At 45.6% G+C, this 23,154-nt stretch overlaps 1 protein-coding gene across 1 annotated transcript in view; it reads left to right on the forward strand.

Moving 5' to 3' along the window:
* The window catches only part of LOC147700958 (urokinase plasminogen activator surface receptor-like), a 54,233-nt gene extending 37,493 nt beyond the window's left edge, over nucleotides 1-16,740 (forward strand). Inside the window, exons 3-5 of the mRNA XM_086929789.1 lie at nucleotides 6,111-6,260; nucleotides 10,307-10,438; nucleotides 16,260-16,740. Of these exons, the coding sequence (XP_086785915.1) occupies nucleotides 6,111-6,260; nucleotides 10,307-10,438; nucleotides 16,260-16,417 (440 nt within the window). The 3' untranslated portion in view covers nucleotides 16,418-16,740. The remainder of the gene's footprint in view (nucleotides 1-6,110; nucleotides 6,261-10,306; nucleotides 10,439-16,259) is intronic.
* The last annotated feature ends 6,414 nt before the right edge of the window (nucleotides 16,741-23,154 follow it).

Consider the following 23,154-nt stretch of genomic DNA (forward strand, 5'->3'; position numbering starts at 1 on the left):
AATTCGGAGCGACGAAACACTAATTCTAAATTGATCTCTAACATTTTAGTTCAAGAATTACTTTTGGCTGATGCTGTACGAACTGGCGCCTCCAATGTGGTTGAATTGGATTGACACTCGGAACTTATATCAAACCTGAAAACAATATTTTTTGAAAAAAGTAGTGCCAAATTACACAAATTAAAAATCTCTCAATATGAAGGGGGGATAAAATTGGGAAAATACTGGCCTATAAAGTGGCAGATGACAGAGCTCAGACCCTAATAAAGAGTATCAGAGGCCCTAACAATATTACATTTAATCAGCCAGCGCAGATTCTGGCTCAATTTGTTACATTTTATAAAATTTTATACACTCAAGTCAAGTCAAGTCAAGTCATAACATTTATATAGCGCACTACATACCCAGAGGGTTTCAAGGCGCTTAGGGAGGGGGGTAGGATTATTTGTCAAATATCCACGTTTTAAGCTGCTTTCTGAACGCTAGGTGATTCTGGGTGAGGCCAAGGTAAGCGGGGAGTGAGTTCCATGTTTTGGCAGCCAGGTAAGAGAAGGATCTGCCTCCCATGGTGGTCTTGTTGATGCGAGGTACAGTGGCTTGGCTTGGCTGGAAGAGCGAAGTTGGCGGGAGGGGGTGTAAAAGGACAGTCGAGAGTTGAGGCACTCTGGTCCGATGTCGTAGAGTGATTTGTGTGCGTGGGTAAGCAGTCGGAAAGTAATCCTCTTATTGACGGGTAGCCAATGGAGGTCTTTAAGGTGACCAGAGATGTGTTCGTTGCGTGGGATGTCTAATATGAGCCTGGCTGAGGCGTTTTGGATTCGTTGTAGTTTCTTCTGGAGTTTTGCGGTAGTACCTGCGTAGAGGGTGTTTCCGTAGTCCAGTCGGCTCGTGACCAGAGCGTGGGTGACTGTTTTCCTTGTTTCGGAGGGGATCCAGCGAAATGTTTTTCTGAGCATGCGAAGAATGTTAAAGCAGGAAGAGGATACGGCGCTGACTTGTCTGTTCATTGAGAGTGAAGAATCCAGGATGACGCCTAGGTTCCGTGCGTGGTCTGTCGGGATGGGTGCTTTCCCGAGGGCTTCCGGCCACCAAGAGTCGTCCCATGCAGAGGGGGATTTACCTAGGATGAGGACTTATGTTTTGTCTGAGTTCAGTTTCAGACGGCTTTGTTTCATCCATTCGGCGACTTCTTTCATTCCCTCGTGTAGGTTAGTTTTGGCGGTGCTGGGGTCCTTGGTGAGAGATAGGATCAGTTGAGTGTCATCCGCGTAAGAGATGATGTTGAGGTTGTGTTGGCGGGCGATGGCCGCGAGGGGGCTCATGTATACGTTGAAGAGGGTGGGACTGAGTGAGGATCCTTGTGGTACGCCGCAGATGATTTCTGAGGCCTCGGACTTGAATGGTGGGAGGCGGACTCTCTGGGTTCTTCCGGTGAGGAACGAGGTGATCCATTCCAGTGCCTTTCCTTGGATTCCGATGTTTCTGAGGCGTTGTAAAAGGGTGCTGTGGCAGACTGTGTCGAAGGCTGCAGAGAGGTCGAGGAGGATGAGGGCGACTGTGTCTCCATTGTCCAGTAGAGTTCGAATGTCGTCTGTTGCTGCGATGAGGGCGGTCTCAGTGCTGTGTTTGGCTCGGAAGCCAGATTGTGAGGGGTCGAGTGATTTGTTGGCTTCGAGGAAGGCGGCGAGCTGGTTGTTGACAGCTTTCTCGATGACTTTGGCCGGGAATGGAAGAAGCGAGATGGGGCGGTAGTTTTTGAGTTCGGTGGGGTCTGCTGTTGGTTTTTTCAGAAGGGCGGTGAGTTCAGCGTGTTTCCAGTCTTCTGGGAAGGTAGCGGAGTTGAGGGAGCAGTTGATGACGTCTCGGAGGTGCGGAGCTATGACGGAGTCTGCTTTGTTGAAGATGTGGTGAGGGCATGGGTCAGTGGGGGATCCAGAGTGGATGGAATTCATCAGGCGGATGGTGTCCTCAGTGGAGATTGGGTTCCAGGCGTTAAGGGTGTTAACGGGGGGAAGAAGGTCAGCTGATGGTAGGGTGGGTTGGCTTCCGGGTTGGTTGTCAAAGCTGTTGTGGATGTCAGCAATCTTGTTGTGGAAAAAAGAGGCTAGGGAATCGCAGAGGGTTTGAGAGGGGGTGATGTCGTTGGAGTTGGCCGAGGGGTTGGAGAATTCCTTGACGATGTTGAAAAGTTCCTTGCTGTTGTGGGCGTTGTTGTCAAGTCGATCTTTGAATGCTGTTTTCTTGGCTTTTCGGATCAGTTGGTGGTGAGTACGGATGGCGCTTTTGAAGGCGTCCTTGTTGCTGGTGGATGGGTCTTTTTTCCAGGCCTTTTCAAGGGAGCGGCACAGTTTCTTGGACTTCTTGAGGTCGTCGTTGAACCATGAGGCCTTCTTGATGCCAATTTTGTGTTGACGTTTTTTCAGTGGTGCTAAGTTGTCGGCGGTGTTGGATAACCAAAGGGTGAGGTTGGAGGCGGCTTCGTTGGCGTTAGAAGAGAGGGCTGGGGAGGTTTGAAGGAGCGATGTGGAGATCTGTTCTGTGGTGATTTTGTTCCAGTTTCTTTGTAGAGTTGGTTGGAGGAGGATGGTGGGTTTCGGCTTGTTGTAGGTGAAGTGAACGCAGCTGTGGTCAGTCCAGAGGAGATCCGTAGTGTGGCTGAAGGAGACATGGTTGCTGGAGGTGAAGATGGGGTCCAGAGTGTGACCTGCGATGTGGGTGGGGGAAGTGACCAGTTGTTTAAGTCCGAGGTTGGCGAGGTTGTCCAAAAGGGTGGCGGTGTTGCGGTCGTTGACCTTTTCAAGGTGGAAGTTGAGGTCTCCCAGAAGGATGTAGTCTTTGGAGGGGAGTGCGTGTGGGGTGATGAAGTCTGTGATGTCTTCACTGAATTTTGCGCGGGGTCCTGGTGGTCTGTAGAGGAGAGTGCCTCGGAGTGTGAGCATAAACCTAGTTCACTGGATATTCTAGATTATTTACATAATAATTTTAAGGATAAATATAACACCCAAGGATTGGACCAACTATGAGAAGAGATCACTCTCCTCGAGATTAGACAAGCTATATTATCTTTGCCATCAGGTAAAGCAGCAGGGGAAGACACTCTTCCAATTGAACTGTATAAAAAATGCATTGAGGAACTAATTACCCTCTTTTCCCAGGTAGTCCAATCTATTGGGGCTACTGGAAAAAGCAAAAAGGCCCCCTGGTTCAACGATGACCTTAAGAAATCCAAGATGTTATGTCGTACCCTCGAGAAAACCTGGAGAAAAACCCAACCACCAACAACCTGACCACCTTCAAAGACGCCACCCGAAAACACCACCAATTGATCCGATCCACCAAGAAATCAGCTTTCAAGGATCAACTTGACAACAACGCCCAAAACAGCAAAGAACTATTCAACATCGTCAAAGAACTTACCAACCCCACCGCCGGCACCAACGACATCACTCCCTCCCAAGACCTCTGCGACTCTCTATCCTCTTTCTTCCACAACAAAATCGCCGACATTCATAACAGCTTTGAAAAACTGTCTGAAGAACAACCCACACCACCCACCTCCGAATCAAAACAACACTCTCACAACCTTTGCGCCTGGAACCCAATCACTACTGAAGACACCATCCGTCTGATGAACTCCATCCACTCAGGCTCACCAACTAACCCATGCCCCCACCACATCTTCAACAAAGCATACTCCATCATTGCACCCCATCTCCGAGATGTCATCAACTGCTCCCTCAGCTCCGCTACCTTCCCAGAAAGCTGGAAACATGCTGAACTCAGCGCCCTTCTGAAGAAACCCACAGCAGACCCCTCTGAACTTAAGAACTACCGCCCCATCTCTCTCCTCCCCTTCCCGGCCAAAGTCATTGAGAAAGCCGTCAATAGTCAGCTCGCCGCCTTCCTCGAATCCAACAATTCCCTCGACCCCTCACAGTCCGGCTTCCGAGCCAAACACAGCACCGAAACCGCCCTCATCGCAGCCACAGGCGACATCCGAAAGCTTCTGGACAACGGAGAAACAGTTGCCCTCATCCTATTCGACCTCTCCGCCGCCTTCGACACAGTATGTCATAGCACACTCATACAACGCCTCAACAACGTCGGAATACAAGGAAAAGCCTTGGATTGGATCATCTCGTTCCTCGCCGGAAGAACCCAGAGGGTCCGCCTCCCCCCATTCAAATCTGAGACCACCGAAGTCATCTGTGGTGTACCACAAGGATCTTCACTCAGCCCCACCCTCTTCAACGTATACATGAGTCCCCTCGCATCCATCGCGCGCCACACAACCTCAACATCATCTCCTACGCAGACGACACCCAGCTGATCCTCCGCTCACCGAAGACCCAAACACCGCCAAAACCAACCTACATGAAGGAATGAAAAAAGTAGCCGAATGGATGAAGAACAGCCGTTTAAAACTTAACTCGGACAAAACAGAAGTCCTCATCTTAGGATCATCCCCCTCTGCCTGGGATGACTCATGGTGGCCACCGGCCCTGGGTACAGCACCCATACCTACAGATCACGCTCGTAACCTGGGCTTCATCCTAGACTCCTCCCTCTCGATGATCAGACAAGTCAACGCCGTCTCATCTTCATGCTTCAACATACTACGCATGCTTAACAAAATCTTCCGCTGGATCCCCACCGAAACAAGAAAGACAGTCACCCACGCTCTGGTCACCAGCCGACTGGACTATGGAAATACCCTATACGCCGGGAACACAGCCAAACTAAAGAAAAAACTCCAACGCATCCAAAACGCCTCAGCCAGACTCATACTGGACATTCCCCGTCATGCTCACATCTCCGATCACCTGAAGGATCTCCACTGGCTCCCCGTCAACAAGAGAATAATGTTCCGTCTCCTCACCCACGCACACAAGGCCCTCTACGACCTAGGACCCGAATGCCTCAACACACGACTGTCCTTCTACACACCCACCCGCCAACTACGATCATCCAATCAAGCCCTCGCTGCAATTCCGCGCATTCACAGGTCCACCATGGGAGGAAGATCCTTCTCCTACTTAGCGACCAAAACCTGGAATTCTCTCCCCACTCACCTCCGACTTACACAGAACCACCTCTCCTTCAGAAAGCAACTAAAAACCTGGCTATTCGATAAGTAATACACCCTCCCTCCCTAAAGCGCCTTGAGACCCTCTGGGTGAGTAGTGTGCTATACAAATTCCTGAACTTGAACTTGAACTGGGCAGGCTCCTCAATCATGGAATATAGCAAAAATGGTCTTTTTTAAAAAAAAGGATAAACCAGCAGACGATTGTGGGTCCTATAGACCCATCTCACTTATTAACACCGATGCCAAGGTCTTTGCTAAGATCTTGGCAAGTTGACTGGCTCCATTTATTTCAAAGATTGTTAATCCACAACAGCATGGATTCGTATTGGGTAAGGACACAACGACCCAAGACAGTACACACAACTTATAGACAGATGTTAATGGAGTCCTCACTACCGCCTTGCCTTCATTAACATCTGTCTATAAGTTGTGTGTACTGTCTTTTTAAGCACTTTTTGTAAAAATGAAATAATCCTTTTTTGATATGATTGTTTATATATTAAGAAAAATACACAAAAAATATATACTTTAATCTAAACATGAGGAAACTATTAAATAAAATAATACTCAACTTGAAATGATGTGTTGCTACATATGTCATGTTTATATCACATTTAATTGAAGTGAACTAGTGGGCGTCTTCCTACAAATGTCTTTATTTATTTGTTTGTATAGTTTATTTGACTTATAGACCTTTATCTAAAGAGTTAAAACTTCCCTGTTTATAGCAAGTCCATTATATATATATATATATATATATATATATATATATATATATATATATATATATATATATATATATATATATATATATATATAGGTCCCCTGCTTCAAAACTGAGCAACACAAGCCCTTCATAAATCTGCCTGTGTGTGTGTGTGTGAGAGAATGTCTGTCTGTCTCTGCCCTGTCAGGATGAGACCCTGGGTGTGCTCTCAAGTGTGGTGCTGGTTTCTCTGCTCGCTGAGTCTTATACATGTGATTGACTGTTTTGGGGCACTCCTCTTCTTTTTTCTGACAGGTGACAGAACAGAGAGGATGATCAAAGGCTGTGGGATGATGACACCCTGCGGAGGGCTAGCAGCCTTCAGCAACGGAGAGCACCCTGTCTCATACTCTGCTGATGTCAAGTGCTGCAACGGCTCAGAGTGCAACAGTGGCATCTTCGCAGGTCAGAGGGGGTCGTAGACCTCCACTTTAACACTTTTATGCTGCACCTTTACTACTCTTACCTACTTCTCCATGCACCCATTCCTACCACCTTTACAACTGTCATCTAGGACCCCCCCCCCACCACCAGCATCTCTTACTACTACTCTCACCTACCACCACTACCACTCTCAGCCGCCACTCCAATCACACTCACCCATCACTTCTACCACACTCACCCACCAGCTCCAATACTCTGACCCACCACTTTTACCACAGTCACTGTGAAAGCCCCACCACACTCTTTCCTACAACTATTCCACTCTCATCCACCAGCTCCAGTACTCTCACCCACCCCCTGTACCACACTCACCCACAGCTCAAATACTCTGACCCAAATGCCAAAAATTCAATATGGGAGACATATGAGTTTTTAAAGTTCCTAAGTAGAAATAGCACCAAGAAGCATAAAGCGCCAATGATAGTCAAACGCACGTGGTAGACCGAGACCTAGATGCAATTTGACACTGACTGCAATTCAGCGTGAGTCGGATGCAAAAATCATGTTCCTCCTGGTCAAAGAGTTTATCTTCTGAATCTAGTCATTTATGTCCCAATCCACAACAGGAGCACACTTCTAAAGCCTCCAACAACCTCACGGGAGGCACTTATAGACCTAAAGGCTGTCGGGCAGAGGCCAACAGTAGGGCCCAGTCCAGGTCCAGTTGTCAATGATCAGTTGGGCAGATGCTGGAACAGGAAAGGCCTCATGTAGCTGGTTGTTGGAGGTCAGGCTTACAGTCCACGTCTTTGTCCTAAGCATAGGAGAAAGCAGGTCTAGTCGCAAAGGGCCCTTCACAGGGGCGCAGCCAGTGGGTTCAGTTCTTTTCTGATCTTCCTTAGATCTAGGTGTGTTATGAAGTGGGCATGCCCCGTCATCTCAGACTGTGCTGGGAGGGCTGTGCATACTCTCACATCAAAGGCTGTGCTCCATTTCTGCCACATGCCTTTGTAAGAAATGCGTGTCTCTAATTGACAGCGGTATACACCTTTGTCCAAGTAGGGAAACTTGTTTCTAGTCAGGGTAAGGGGATACACACTTTAGATAACCCCTGCTCACCCCTTGGTAGCTTGGCTCAAGCAGGCAGGCTTATCCCAAAGGCAATGTGTAAAGTATTTGTACTCAAAATACATACAGTAACACAGTGAAAACAACACACCAGTTTAGAAAAATCAAGTATCTCTATCTAAACAAAACAATAATAAAATGACAAAAATCCAACATATTATATTTCAAAATAGCACTTAAAACCGTAACTTGCAGAAAAACCATTTGTAGAAACAAATAGCTCCTCCTGATGACGTCATGACAGGCATAAATCCATAAGTACTGCGCCAGCTGTGAAGTGCGTGGCATCAGGCATAGAGTCACGCAGATCCCCAAACAACAATACCTTAAAAAACAAAGCCTTTGAAGGATGCATGGCGTCGTGGAGGTAAAGAGGAGTTAGTGCCCAGGTCGAGCCCAGTACCCTGGTTGTTATCCGGGAGAGAAGGCATCGTGTCTGTGAGGAGACAACGTGCCCAGATTACTGGGACTGACAAATAAGGAGGCAATATCCATGCCTCCATCACAGATTGGGCTACTAAGGCTCTGGAACTGTGTAACAAAAACAGAGGTTCTTGTGGAAAAATAATGTTCTATAGTGATAATACAATGCACAATCGCAATAGCTATGGGTCAAGTGGATTTCAGACAGAGAGGAGGCCGAGTACAGCTTGTTTGAGTACATACACGTTTTATCAAAGTATCAGAAAATGCGAATATATACAACAAATAGTGCTAAGTGTCCCTAGTGTGAAAATGGAACCAAAAGGAAAAGTGGTGACTTTGTGACATTTACAAATTGGTTTCCATTGAGCAGAAAATGGCCAATTACAGCGCTAACAATGTTAGCAGCTACTGTACTCAATAATCAGTGCTAACACAATGGTTCGTTTTATACTTCTGTTGACGGCATTTCAACCCTTCCAGGGATGCAAGCTCTCTTCAGGACCTAATGATATAGGGACATCTAGAATTTAAAGAGAGGCTAACATATTGGGAGACTTAAATTAATTGAAATTAATAATAATGATGTATGGGCCAAAGGATGCCTGAAAAAGAAATTGATAAATGCGCGTGGCCACGGGTAGATAGTGAGAAACACCGGTGAGAGAAGAAAGTAAAGATATACTCACACTGGACCCAGCAGGGTACCACAAGAGTGAGAGAAACAAAAATTAAGGTTAGGGAAGAAAGGATATAAGTGAGAGTTCTATGTGGAGACACTTTATATTGAGGTACGCTTACCCCAGTGTGAAGGAAAGCGGGTGGAGGCTGGCGAGTGAGGATGAGGCACGTCGAATGCCAATGCCTGTTGGGCCAGACCTTTTAGGAAAAGTATTCTGAAAGGAAAATATGATATACAGTTGTGACTGATATGTTGCCCCAGTCATATTCAGTCTATCCAGGGCTACCCGACAAGCCACTTCTTAGTACAGTCGTCATCTTACCGGTATACAGCCTTGTGTGAATGTGGCCTAGTTGAAGCTTGATGCAGAAAGGGCGCAGGGACATATGTATCCCATCTGTTGAGTTCTGAAAAGTGTTCTACAGTTAGTCTGACCATCACCGATCGCAAGTGAAAGGCGGATATGATCTGGTCTTCATTACAAAATTAAAGGTATTTATAGCTGCCAACTGTACCTGTTGGAGTCATACAGTAACTGTTTTATTTACGCCAAGCAGAAGGCCATTGCAGTAATCCAGGCGCGACTGGACAACTGATTGGACTATCAGTTGGCGGGTAGCAGCGTAAAAAAATCTGAGAATGGGTTTTAAGCCTCACAAAAGACCAAAACAGGTACCAGCCACCTTTTTTGCATGAATCTCAAATAACACGGCGGTGTTAATCATGACCCCCAAATCTTTAACTGTGTTTTTCGGTGTGGGAGGGGTGACCAGGGTCGCAGGCCACCACTGGTAGTTCCCCCTGTTGCCCTGTGACCGTCCCAGACCCTGGCCGCCATGCATGGTTGCCGTTGATGCATGTCTACCACTGTCGCTGGCGCTACTCCGTGTAGCCTTGCCCATATCCAGTTGCTCGGCTCGCTGGTTGCATCTATGCTGGGCTGCTCTCGCCATCGCCGCTAACAAGCAGCAGCTCTTTTTCCCACCAATAACCCATTGAAGAGCCTGAATGCCAGGCTCGCGTGGCGGTCTGCCAGGAACACCTATTGAAGCGGAGTGCTGGCTCGGTCGGTCGCACAACTCACTGCCAGTTTTTGCTCGACCGTCACACGGCCACCGAGACCAGTGGAGATCACTTTGCTGGGTCATTCAAAATGTCGGACGACATAGCACCATTCAGGCAACTTCACATCCCACATATAGGGTCGGCGATCTTGAATCATCCCAAACAGTATCCTATGAGGAGTGGAAAGTGTGGCAGTGTTCCGCGGAGCCGAAATCAACATGGCCCTTACCCGAAGGAACTTTGAGGGAACTTCTGATGGACCGTTGATGACGCCCCCTGGGCGGATACCAAAACTGTTTGTACTCACCTCGATGCACGAGCAACCTAGGCAGATGCCCGGTGGAGCTGTCATATGCAGTTAAAGAGGAGTCTGGCCCTGGTTTCACCCCCTCGGCCGTCACCTACCCGGCCGGACATCTGACATTGTTTTCCTCGTTTTCCCCATTGTGTATTCCCTCCCTCCCCTCCTCCTCCCCCTGTGACTCTTTGATTTAAGTGATGTAACTATGTAACCTGTAACTCGCCGTAACTCAAGTAAAGCGCTCTGATACCTCCGGGTCTAGCCAGCGATATATAAAACTTTTCAAATAAATAAATAAATAAAATAAACAGGGATCCAATTCTTCCTTCCTATCACACTCTTTTTAGCCCTGAAACCCACCACCCCAAGCACCTCCACACCTTCCACACTCTTAGTGCCACCTCTGACACTCTCAGACCCTCATGCCAGAATGCTCCATTTCTCACAGACCCTCTCTTTCTTATGCAGAAGTTGACCCCGGCGATGAAAATGGAGTGGAGTGTCACAGCTGCTTGGAGACTGGAAAGGGCGAGTGCTCCCTCAAGAACATGAAGGCAATGAAGTGTTTGGGGGCTATGACCCGATGCATGGTCATTCGAGGTATGTATAACACAACCACATCACAATCACTTGCCATCTTCTGGGGTCATCCCTACAGTCGGGCCCTGTGCTCTCCTGCACACATATACCGCCAGTGATAGGATTCTGGGCCATGGAGACAGGGATAGTAAAGGCTGGTCCTCACACTCAAGCTGATTCTCTGCAGTGTGGGCTTTTGATTTCATTTTTGTAGCACTACTGCCTTGAAGCTTCCTGGCCCTGAGAACACCTCTTTATGACAGAGCAAGTATCAGTCTCTTAAAAAGGAACCAGCTAACACTCCAAAATGGTATGAAGAGCTTTCTGAAGCTAAGTGAGTGGTACTGGTTCAAATGTAGGTCAAAAGTGGCTCCACAGACTGGGGCTCTCACCCTCAATGATCTTCCATCGAAGCTCCACAGCGGTGAATGGCCATCAGAGATAACATGATTGTTAACATTACATGCGTATTTGTAAAGCGCATGTTCATCCAAGGGTATCTTGGTAATCACTTTATCGACCTTAGAAGGATGAAAGGCTGATTGGACCTGCCGGGATTTGAACCTGTGACTATGGTCAAACATGGGCCCCTACATTTGACGCATTAGTCCACTGAGCCACCAGACCCGGCTGATGACTAAAGTGGATGCCAGAAGATCGCACCTCTATCCATGTCAGCTAAAACTTTTATGTTCCAGGGATAACTCTGGTGTTGCCTACAATCTAGGAATGTAGACACTCCCCGGAGAACTGGTTGCCGACAGAGGTAGTGCCAGAAGGCCTATTGTAGGAAAATGTGGTTCCACTGAACTCCTTGGCTCTCTTAGTAGTCGTGGGCAAGCAGTAAAAGCCTAGCTCAAGCTTGGTGCTGCAGATACTGAGGAGGGATACAGTACAACTGAGTTATCAGAGTTGTAACCAAAGTTTGACTACCCAACCGCGCTTTGGGTTTTAAATAAAGCACTAGACTTCAATAAAATCCCAGTATATAATTAAATGCAGAACGGAAAGGTCAAACAGTAGAAACTAAACAACAGCATACAAAAATAAAAAGATAATGCAAACACAATACGGTCATGGACGTCAATTCACCAAAATGCCAGGGGTTGCAGAAGCAGCATCACAAGTCATTTGACGTTTACTTTCACTCACATGCACACATGCTTACACATACATGCACATTCACACATACACACACTATCTCTCACATAAACACACTCTCACCTGAAAGCAAGCACACAACATACTTTTAAATTCATTTTTTGCTTACCTCAACTGACAAGAAGAGTCACATTTCAGCAAATTGTACTCCATCTTTTATTACACTGTTTACTATCAGTGAAATAAAAACCTTTTACAGAAAACAAGGCAGGTAGAGCCCCAGCACATATCCATAGGAACAAGCTGCCTCAGTGTTTCTGTCACTGGCTTTGCCACCTCTGAGGCCAGGGGTCGCAAATGCAGTGCCAGGGGTCTCAAGGGGCAAGCCAGAGATTACACGTGATCCCAAAATGATATCCATGCATGCAGTAATAAACCAGGGTTGCGGGTCGTGCACGCTATTCTGTTTGTGATCAATAATTGATTGTGAACAGCAGAACAATCCTGTAAATGAAAGCACATTACACTCTGCAATGCAATTACTGTAAGAGATTAGTGTTTTCGTTGAAAGGGGTGAGAACCCACCTCAAACAATAATCAGAATCCTTGCCTATGCTTAAACCTCTGGTAGCATTGCCACAAGGCAGCCAGACTTAACTTACAGGCAATGTGTAAAGTTTTTATGCAGCATTAAGACAGAAATAAAGTCAAAATAGAAAACAATAAAAATCTCAAAATGAATTGGAAAAATAAAGTATAATTAAATAAATAAAATTACACCAAAATGACAACATTCCAATAAGAGTAACAGGAGCCATCAATTTTCTAAAAGGTTTAAGTACAAATAGCAAATAGTGCCACGAAGCACAGAGTCAGTAATATTAAATGTTTGTGGTAGACAGGACCTAGACACAATTTTATGCTGACTGCGAGGGAGTGCAAGTCAAAAACACCAACCAGGTTTGTTCTGGTCAAAGATTTTACCTTCTGACTTTAGTACTTTAAGTCCCAATCCACCCCAGCAGTACACATCAAATAACCGACAGGACCTTAGGGGATGGACTTTGAGACTGACAGGATATCAGGCAGAGGTACTAGGGATGCCACAGGAATGGCAAGTGGCAACCTGTGAGTGGGGTAAATCCCTGGCCACTCTCTAACCCTGGCCACTCTCTAACCAATGGAGTAAAAGTTCCCAGGGGTGTCCCTTCCCACTTTTGCAGACAGGCCTTCCTGTGTGGTTTACTGTAAAGTATCCCACAGTGCCCTTCTGTATTTAAATCTAACATGGCAGAATCTTTATTCCCTTAGCCCACCCAGAGGCGTGGCTATGGTAATTGGGAACCCATCCCCCCAAATGGTCATTCTAAACCAGTTCTGAGACAGCCTCCACCACCCCCTTTGGTTTACGAGCCAATCTTAGCACAGGCTAGTCATTCAGCAGTCATGTGACACAGGACATTGACAGAAAGGCACATTTGGCTTAGGCAGGAAAATGACATCTTCATGGAAGCATCCTTTCAAAAATAGTCATATAAAATCTCAACATTTCCATTAAGTTTGATTTTAAATTGCCATTAAAACAAGTACCTGACGTTCCGAAGCTGAAATGAAGCATTACATGGTGTTATGATGTAACCCAGTGTATTCCTATAGAAGGGCTAGCTTTGCCCCCGTAAAAATGATTTGGGAGGATTTACACTGTCAGGACAAGCGAAACATTAAATATGTATGGCCTATTTTTTTTCTTTTAAAAAGACCTTATTAAATGTAAGCCGCCGAGAGTTGCGAAGGCAGAGCCTACTTTTAAAATCCAATCCTTTGGTCAGTCAGAGCCTCACTTAGGCGTTACTTAAATGTACTGAAAAGGCTCGCTTCAGCTTTATTTAGCCTAGTCAATATGGTACTTTTTTTTTATTTTAGTAGATTTTTATTGAAAATTATATTTACATGGTGCAGAGGATATACAGGATATACATGGGAGATAACTAAGGACAAGGGAAAGGGACCCGGGGGGGGGGGGATTAGGGGTTAGGTAGTGATTTGCAGCCGTTTGTCCACTTTATTCTCACTTCTTCTTCAGTTTCTCTTGGCGTTCCCCCTTCCCCCTTGCTGAATTGTCCGATTGTCTTCCGTTCCCCCGGTGGCGTAGAGAGAGAGGTATAGAGAAAGAGAGTAGAGAGAGTAGAGAGAGTAGAGAGTAGAGAGTAGAGAGGCTCGGTTGGTCAACGGAGTAGGCGATCTCAGTAGTCTACAGGTTGTAGGGTCAGGCCTGAGACGTGTTTAAAAGGCTACTGTAGTGGGTGGCACAATCAGTGCGGCAGTCCACTTGAAGCATTTAATTTACTGGTCCTGGGTACACGTAGTACCATATATTAGGGGTGTGTGCATAAATTACATGTATCAATTAGGTGTACGCCAGTTTAGTTGTTTTTTATAGGAGTGGGCATAGGCACTTTACATCTGGCTGGCAGGATAAAGTGCAGGGAGCCCGAGGCCTGGCAGCAACAGAAGGCAAAAATCAGCTGCAGAAATGGCAAATTTCCAACAGTTACTAAACGATGCAATGGTGCAAATACATTTTTGTAAACATGTTTCCCAGCAGTCACTGATTGTAAACTTTGTATCAGGTTTAATTATTTTTCTTCTTGTTCTCTATGCTAATGGTCGCACATGTGGAAAACAACCTGACATAGAGATATCACAGTAAGAATCGACAACACTTCTATGTAAAATTTGCGGATCCATTGGTTCAGGAAAGAAAATTACTGTGTCCAGAGCACTGAACGTATGTCCAGGAACTAGGTTTAGCAGTGTCAGCCTATAAAAGGGGGGGGGGGGGAGGGAGAAGAGGGGGTGTTTCGCGACTTCAGGCCCCGGGTCAGGGGCTCCTCACTCAGGGAGAATCATCCTTAGTGCAGAAGGGGGTTGGGGTAGGGCAGAAGTCCAGGCTGATCCCCGGAAACAGGGGCACTCCCACAGGACTTGATCTGGCCCAGACAAATCTCTTGTGATTCGGCCACAGCAGCAGGGTCAGCAAAGAAAAAAACAACAACAAGTTGGTGCAGAGGGAAAGCGTTTTCATCCAAGTCTGTCGAGGTGTTCGAGTGAACACGGCTCGAAAAAAAGTCATGTGGACCTCATCTGTGTGATTCATTATAATTATATTTTAAAAAAGCAGAAAAATCTTAAAACCTGTGTCTTCCAGCTATCTGAATACTCTATCTTTTACTCAAATGTGTGAGTGTTAGGACACCCCTTAAGGTATCAGCCGTGCTCTGCGAATCGATGTATTTTGTTCAATGGAACAAGGAGCATTTTTAATGAATTAAAGTCTGACAGAGTCTAGAACCGCCTTCTCCAGTGAGTAGCTTGTGAGCTACTGGTAGCACTCTAGCTGTTAGAAAGTCATCCTTTTGCCCTATTCACCCTCATTTTTTTGCTGACTGGTTCTGGTGGTAACTAACTCTGACTATGCCCTGGGCTCTGCTAACCAGGCCCAGGGCCAGTGCTATGTCTGAAAATGTATGTGTAATATGGTGCACTTACAATTGGCAACAACAGCCCCCATAAGTCCCTAGTAGATAATAGGGCTGGGGGGAATCTACCTATCAGTCCCTAGTATATAATGGGTCATGGCGGTGTAGGGGCCCAGCAGATTTCCTGCACTTGTATGGGGGCCTGCTGTCCTTTTAAAGAGAGCTCTGCCTTGCAGCTTGTCTTTTAAAGTAAATTCTCACAATGGGTATTGACAGACCCCATGAGCCACTAGTATATAATAGGGCCAGGGGGCTCAAACTGCATATACGTCCCGAGTATATTATAGGGCATGGAAGTTTAGAGGCCTAGCAAATTTCCTGCACTTGAACGTGTGCCCTTCTGAGTGCCCGCTGTCATTTCGTCTTGCTTTGCAGACGGTCTTTAAATGTAAATTGCATGCAAATCTGACGTTGGTGGTATGGGCAGTTTAAAAGTGATAATCTACCTTATTTGTACCTACTAGGCAACCCAAGGTCTCCCCTAGGTGACCCAGGGGTGGGGACCACGTAACTATAAGAAAGGACTTTAAAAAAGATGTTTTATAGAACTTTATTTTCTGTGAGCCGAAACCCAGCCTTCAAGCAGTCCCTCTGATTTGTCTGCCTTAACAGACTTAGCCAGCCTACTTTGATGAAGTGATAAGTGGTTGCCCAGAGCCAATGTTACCTCGTGGAGGGAGCTCTGCAGCCTCAAGGAACAAGTCAGAGAGAGGGGTTTAGGTAAATCAAACTGAGCTCAAAGAGAGAGCAGATCAGTTAGGAATGCCAGACCTACCTACCCCCACATCCTTTCCCCCCCAGCCAGATGGCAGGCTTAGGAAAGTAATTTGCAGTTGTCAGGAGGAGGAGAGCTAGCGGAAATGAACCACACTGAGTGTTGGTTTAGCCTGCTCTTACTCCTCTGGAGAGAAATCATCCATGTTGGATTTTGGAAGTGTAGTGCTTTGTGGGACAAGAAGATGCCATACTTTGGAGGGAGTTGTTATGCTTTTGACATCTCACCAAGGTTGGTAACACGGCCTGCCTTTAAAAATAGGGACCATTGCAATGGTACAGACCGTGGCCTGTTAGGAAGGTTGCATTAGCTGGATTTGCCACTGCCAAAAGTAGTTGAAGATGGTGGTACACGCCGCTGTTGTTCGCTCTTGAGTACTGTTTTTCTCTGCCTCACGCTTCCTGTTGTCTCTTCCCTCCTTGTTCAGGTAAGACAAGCGACCAGACCCTGATGCGCGGCTGTGCCACAGAACCCTTCTGCCAAGGTCTTTACCCTGATTTCAAACTGAACACAAGGAACCGCACCACCTGCTGTACTGGCTCACTGTGCAACCACGGCTATATTTCCAACCAACAACATGAGTGAGTGAGGAAACCCCACACCTTCTTACTGGGGCTCTTTACCATCCTTAGGTCAGAAGTACGCCAGTGGATCCGAAACATACAACTTCTTTGGTTTGCCATCCACAGAAGGATGTGACACCATTTTCTTTGCCGGTGCAAGAGCAGCCATTTTGGAAAGGACGCTAGCCTATTCTGTGAACCAAGCCGCCATGAGGGAAGTGGTGATTGTGGCTGGAATACGACTGTATTAACATATTGTGTCAGTTGGGACCGACGCATATGGCGCCTCTTGTTTTTCTAACAGTTACCATGAGCATTTATATAAAATATGACAAAAACTAAAAACTGTCAAGCGTATTTCTTCCAAATTTTCGGTTTTTATGTCCAACTCCATTTAGAACAGTCTTGGATTTACATTCTCACTGTGTATTAATGTTTCCCCTTTGCGATACAGCCGCTTCGCAAAGGAACGCCTCTGTCCACCAAGTACATCCGTCAGTTTAAGTGTTCATGTTTTGTTGTAGTGTGTATTGTATTCAAAGAAGGCACAACAGTTTGGTATGGCACATACATCTACATCTAAGTGTACAGAACAAACTGTGAAGTATACGTTGACCGCCACCCCTCCCTGTTAATAAATGCTTTATTAAGGCGTCAAACCAGAAAGCTTACACACTCTACATATGGTCATAAATATGGATTTAAGGTCCATTCAGCTTTAAGGATCTGGAAAACAAACTCTTATGTGACTTTATAGAGGAATTAAGCTGCCGGTCATATCTATAAGATCACAAAACTGCTGTCATTTGCAATATCCTGTTTATCTCTTCATGCAAGTATTTTCAGATGTGTGGGGACCTCATGTTACCAATATTTTAGGCAAACGTACTTGGAAAATGCAGTTTATAAAATCTATTAATTTTTTCCCAAACATGCACACATATGCAATAGACTTTAAAAGAGTAAAAGTGAAAGGTAAAATACCATAGTTCATGTGCAAGAATAAATAGAAAAAACATGAAATACAATCAGAGTTTGGCTAATCAGTCCTGTCACTTAAATGGGCTACTTTATAGGCAGATGTGAATATTTACAAGCAAAATGTCTTCCCTCACAGTAAACGGAGGCAGTGGCTGAAGTGAGCTGACCCATTGCCCTTGCTGCAAGGTGTGGTAGAAGGAAAATGTGAATGGCACTTGAGAAGACCAATCGATGAAGAGGGCTGATAGAAAGCCCATATATGGATGTAAATAAATGATGATTTTTGTTGGATAACACTTGGCCGGAAAGACTGCTAAATCTGTCTCCAAGCCAGACCTAGACCATAATGTAAGAATTGTTACAGAGAGATAGTGAACTTTAGGTGAGCCATTGGCATGTAAATCCTTTATTTAGAAATTAAATATAACCATTCTAAAATTATCAATTTAATAAAACAAATTGCTATGATACATTACAAATATTAAAATATGGCAATCCATTTGTTGATTTAAGATTAGTACAAGTAGTGCTTGACCTAGTTAACCACTAAAACATTTGATATTTCATTCAGGACGATTGGCGTGCAGGTTGGCTAGTGCATCAAAGACATTGTCCATAAATTTAAGACAACCACCTATTAACCTGCCATGATGCCATCTGCCCCTTGAAAACAGTAAAACAGCTGCCAAATGTATTTATTTCTCTCATGTAAAAAAGCTAGACATACACAAAGGAGATGTGCAAACGATTCAATGTGGTATGGGCAGAACTGTGGTAAATATTTGATTTACCGTCCTAATTTCTATGCAGGTAAGTACTTAATCAATAATAACTCAATCGGAAAGAAAAAGGCAGAGTCCGTGGTGTTAGAGTTCTTAGGGGTTTTTATTCCTTAAAAAGGAATGGTCATGACCGGATATCTTGTTCCTGCCACCACTGGGGTGCAGGAAGGGATAGAGCAATATTTTATTGATAATACATAGCTTATATACTTAAGTTACATCATAGAAACCAATACAGGAGGCGTAACAGCTGAGAGACACAAGATAAAACACACACGTGGTAATGATACGTAATTAGAAGGCGTGAACTAGGCGTGAACATAGAGGTGTGTGCTAGAAATGTCATAAGTAGGTGTCACAAGTGGGTGGCAACAAAAGCAGAATCTTGCAATGTCAGCAGAAATCTGAGGCCTGGATGCGCGCGCAGCTGCATGACGTGTGATTGACGTGAAACTGGAGGGTGCAGGGGACTTGACATTTACAATGGCGGAAAGAGACAGAAGTCTGGCATGTCAGATCAACTCGTACCTCTATCATATCTGATATCTGATGTTTGGGAACTATATTATCTGAGCGGAAAAGGTCTCTGGGGCAGAAGCTATTCTATACTGACTGTGAGTGCGTGTATAAGCGTCTAAGTGTCTGCATGAGATGCGAGGGCCATGGGCCTGCCATGGTAACAGAGGCTATGAATTACTTTCACGGAGACAGTAAGGCCGGGCCTTTCGCTCTGCAGCTGGGGGGATGTTTACTTAAACTAGTAGGCAGGAATGCAGTTTCGGAGAGCGGAACAGATAACTCGAAGGTTGAATTCAGTCTTGGCAGGCAGCAGGCTAAGCTAAACGCGGTGAGCCGCGCAGGGAGTAAGGCAGAGGTCACGGGTACAGAGACAGCCTGGGCTGAGGCTTTCAGAGTCAGAAAGCGGAAAAAGGCTCGATGGCAGAATTCAGGGCCTGCTTTGCCAGAGCTGAAAAACGTGAAAAGTACACCACAAAAAGACGTTGGCATGGCATACTTAGGAACGGACTATTCAACCCATTCTGGGTGGGTCTGAAAGAGGACATGTTAACGTTGGACGCAAATGTACTTGCGTCTTCATAGCTGGCACAGGAGGGAAGTTACATGCACTTTAAGCTAGTACATGGAGACGGTGGGGTACACGATAGGGAACATAACTTGACCAAAAATTTATATTTCCTCATTCCCTCCTTGTTCCCTACGGACCCTTCATGATATATCGATCCTCAGGAATTGATCAGTCTGTTCTTGTAGCATCATTTGCTCGTCTTTCTTCCTTTGTCGGTTTGAGAGAAAACTGGAATGTTCAATGCACGATGTGGCGCACAGTCCACAAATCGCTGGCCCACACTGTAGGCACAGGCAACAGCTGAATACTATGACAAGGGCAATGCCTAGGAAGGATAGGATCTTCCATCCCCAAGCCGTTAACGTTGTCCAGAACCAGCCGGACCAAGTCCAGGTGCCTGGATTCTGATGTATCGAACTTGCAATCTTATGAAGACGTGTAATAGCTTTGTAGACAGTTGGCGCGTTTTCTGGAATGAAAACACAGCAACTTGACCCGATGACCTTACAGGCTCCACCTCTATCTGCCAAGATGACGTCAATAACAAGACGATTCTGAAGAACAACAATCCGCATAGCAGACTGTTCCTCTGTTAAGTTACCTAGAGCGGAGGCAGTTTCATTTACTACTGCTTCGAGTGTTCTGGTTAATCTACGTATTAATTTACTGTTTTGGACGGGGCCTGTGAAGAAAAAGAATCCTTTATTGAAATCTGTGTATTGCTCCCATGCCGTTTCGGTATAATCGACAATCGGGAGATCTCTTCTAAGTCTACTCTTTACTAGATTTGTATTTCTGTGATAATCAGGAGGGGCTAGGAAAACAGGTGGCAGAAGGAAGGCAATGTAACAGGTGCCATCCCAATCTGGAGGTAAGCGTATGTATGCGGTATGGCCGCAAACAAAATAGGAATGACGAGTAGCTCTAAAGGAGGACTTGCCATGATCACTGAATTCGACCACGGTAGTACATTTACTATGACCTAGTGTACTGAACCCTTCTTTCGGACACATAAGTCACCTGTGACTGGTAGTACTGACATAGCAGGGAGAACTGGCGCGGCTTCGGATTCAACAGTGAGAATCATAAGGTTAATTGTATAATTACCTAATCCATATACTTCATTTTCTAGATCAGTTCCTACTCTAGTGGGGAGTCCCTTTTTGTCAGGGTAACAGGCATTAAGCAGAACTAAGTTCAAGTTTCCCCAAACCCAGCTCCCTTTAAAAACAGCGACATCAGGGTCTAAGGAATTAATTATTCTAAACCATGCACCACAGGAGCCATTATGAGTGAACGGGTACGGAAAGAGGGGCAGAACTCCCTTGTATTTCTGGTAGGGAGGGAGTCGGCCACATATCCAACAGTTTGTAGCATTGTTAGTCTGATGGGAATGGTGTAACATACTAATGAATGTGTTGTTGCGCAGCGCAAGTCTGTAAGAAAGTTCGTGGGGAGGTAATTCGCTAAAAGAATGTTCAGCAGAAACATTGAAAGCAGATTGTTCACGTTTGAAGATAGGGTAGTATATGGGAAGCAATATGCTAGCAACAATAATCAGGAGACTTAAAAAGAACATAATCAATAAAGTCACTATACAGTGACTACGAAGTGATTTGCAATATGCACGTTTCTTGAATTGTCTCTCTCTCTCTCTATCTCGATCTAGGGGATACATGTCAGAAACTATTTAACCGATTCACCTAGGGGAGGACTTAAACAATTAAACTGTCTGACTTGCTAGATCGAAGTTTCAGTCTGTACTCCTCTTGGGGAGTTTTCTCTCGTTCGGGAACCTTAAAGTCACTAGGTTTGATACAGTCTTTGGAGGGGGTGGACGAGTCTGGGTCTGGTTTCAGTTCGTTGCACTTTTTAATATGACTCGTATGGATCCACCCCTTTCTGCCTTCCACCTTGATCGCGGTCTTCGTAGTAAGAAGGACGGTCTTCGGCTCTTTCCAGCGGGGCTCCAGCGGACTTTTCCTGTCGAAGTTCCTAATTAGGACAATGTCCCCTGGTCGGACATCGTGTGGCTTTACATCAGTGTTGTCAGGGAAGGCTGCAGCAACCTGTGAACGACATGATTGGAGTGCAGACATCAAGGAGGCAAGGTAATCTGTCAGCATATTACAATCGACATCAGTAATTTTCTTAGGCATGGGCGTCCCCCACATATTCGGTGGTCTACCAAAGACCACTTCGTACGGGGATAGTCCTGATCTCGAATGGGCAACCATTCTCATGTAGACTAATGCAACTGGCAGGGCGACTATCCAGTCGACCCCTTTCTCTTTACAAACTTTGGCAAGGCGGGTCTTTAGTGTCTGATTATGCCTTTCTACAAGGCCTGCGGCTTCGGGATGTCGGACACAATGGAATCTCCACTGATATCCTAACAGAAGGGAAACATGTCTCATAAGTTCGGATGAGAACGGCTGTCCGTTATCTGAGTACACGACACGAGGCAAGCCGTACCGTGGGAAGAATTCACGAACCAGCTGCCTGGCAGTGGTCGAGGCAGTGTAATCTGGGACTGGATATGCTTCGGTCCAACGGGAAAGTGCACAAACAACTACGAGGACATATTTGAATCCTCGACAACGGTCCATCTGGATATAATCCATCTGGAGGACTTCAAAAGGGTGATCGGGAGGATGAAATCCACCTTGCTCTACAGGAACGCTTTTACCGGGATTGAACTGACAACAGATCATGCAAGTACGCACTTTCTGTTTTGCGGCTGCTCGTAAGTGTTTGTTGTACCAGAGATTCTGTAAACTGTCTAACATAGCCTTCTCTCCTAGATGTGCTGGACTATGTGCTGTATTTATCATGATTTGAACCATTGAGTCGGGGAGAAACCATGTAGATTTTCCCTTCGTCACCCATCCTTGATCTGTCTGGATCCCTCCTAGTTCAGTCCATTTCTTTATTTCATCTGAAGTAGCATGTGTCTGGATGTCGATTACATCTAGGGTGGGATCCCGGACTGACATACACTGTGTTGGTACTATTGTCTTTGTCACATCAGTAGTCTGGGTGTGAGTCAATGCTGTATGTTTTGCTGTCTGGTCTGCCAGGTCATTACCCTGGGAAACAGAATCCGTAACTTTAGTATGTGCTTTACACTTCATAACGGATATGCCCGAGGGCAGATGTATTGCTTCTAACAGTGCTTGAATGAGGGGACCGTGTTGGATCTTGGCACCATGAGAGGTCAAAAAACCTCGTTCTTGCCATAACATTCCGAAGTCGTGTACAACTCCGAACGCATAACGGGAATCAGTGTATATGTTAACATTTCTGTTCTTGGCTAGTATACAAGCTCTGGTCAGAGCGATGAGCTCCGCCGCTTGAGCAGACAGTGTGTCAATACGATGTGTTTCTTTAACTTCAGTTTCAGTGGTCACTGCATACGCGGCCACTAATTCTCCTGTACTTGTTCTCATGCATGAACCGTCTACGTAAAGTGTCAGGTCTGGATTTGTCAGTGGGACATCTGTTAAGTCTCGTCGAGGCTTTGTTACTGCATTAATGATCTCTATACAATCATGCGGGGCTGGATTTGTCATAATTGTAGGTAACAATGTTGCGGGATTCAGAATGCTGCAGCGTCTGATTTCTATGTGTGGCTGGAATAGTGTCAATTCATAACCTGTCAGTCGTGCTATAGTCAAGTGCTGAGTCTGAGTTCTGTTTAAAAGAACCTCTACAGAATGTGGAACTTGTACTATTAATTGATGTCCTAAAACAATTGAGTCGCTCTGTCTGATTGCTAGTGCTGTTGCTGCTACTGACTTCAAGCACGCAGGGAGTGCCTGGGCTACTGAATCCAATGTACTTGAAAAATAAGCGCAAGGCTTATGTGAACCTGCTTGGTCTTGAGTGAGGACAGACAACGCTGTACCA

Source organism: Lissotriton vulgaris, chromosome 7 (assembly GCF_964263255.1).
Source record: "Lissotriton vulgaris chromosome 7, aLisVul1.2, whole genome shotgun sequence".
Classification (NCBI taxonomy): domain Eukaryota; kingdom Metazoa; phylum Chordata; class Amphibia; order Caudata; family Salamandridae; genus Lissotriton; species Lissotriton vulgaris.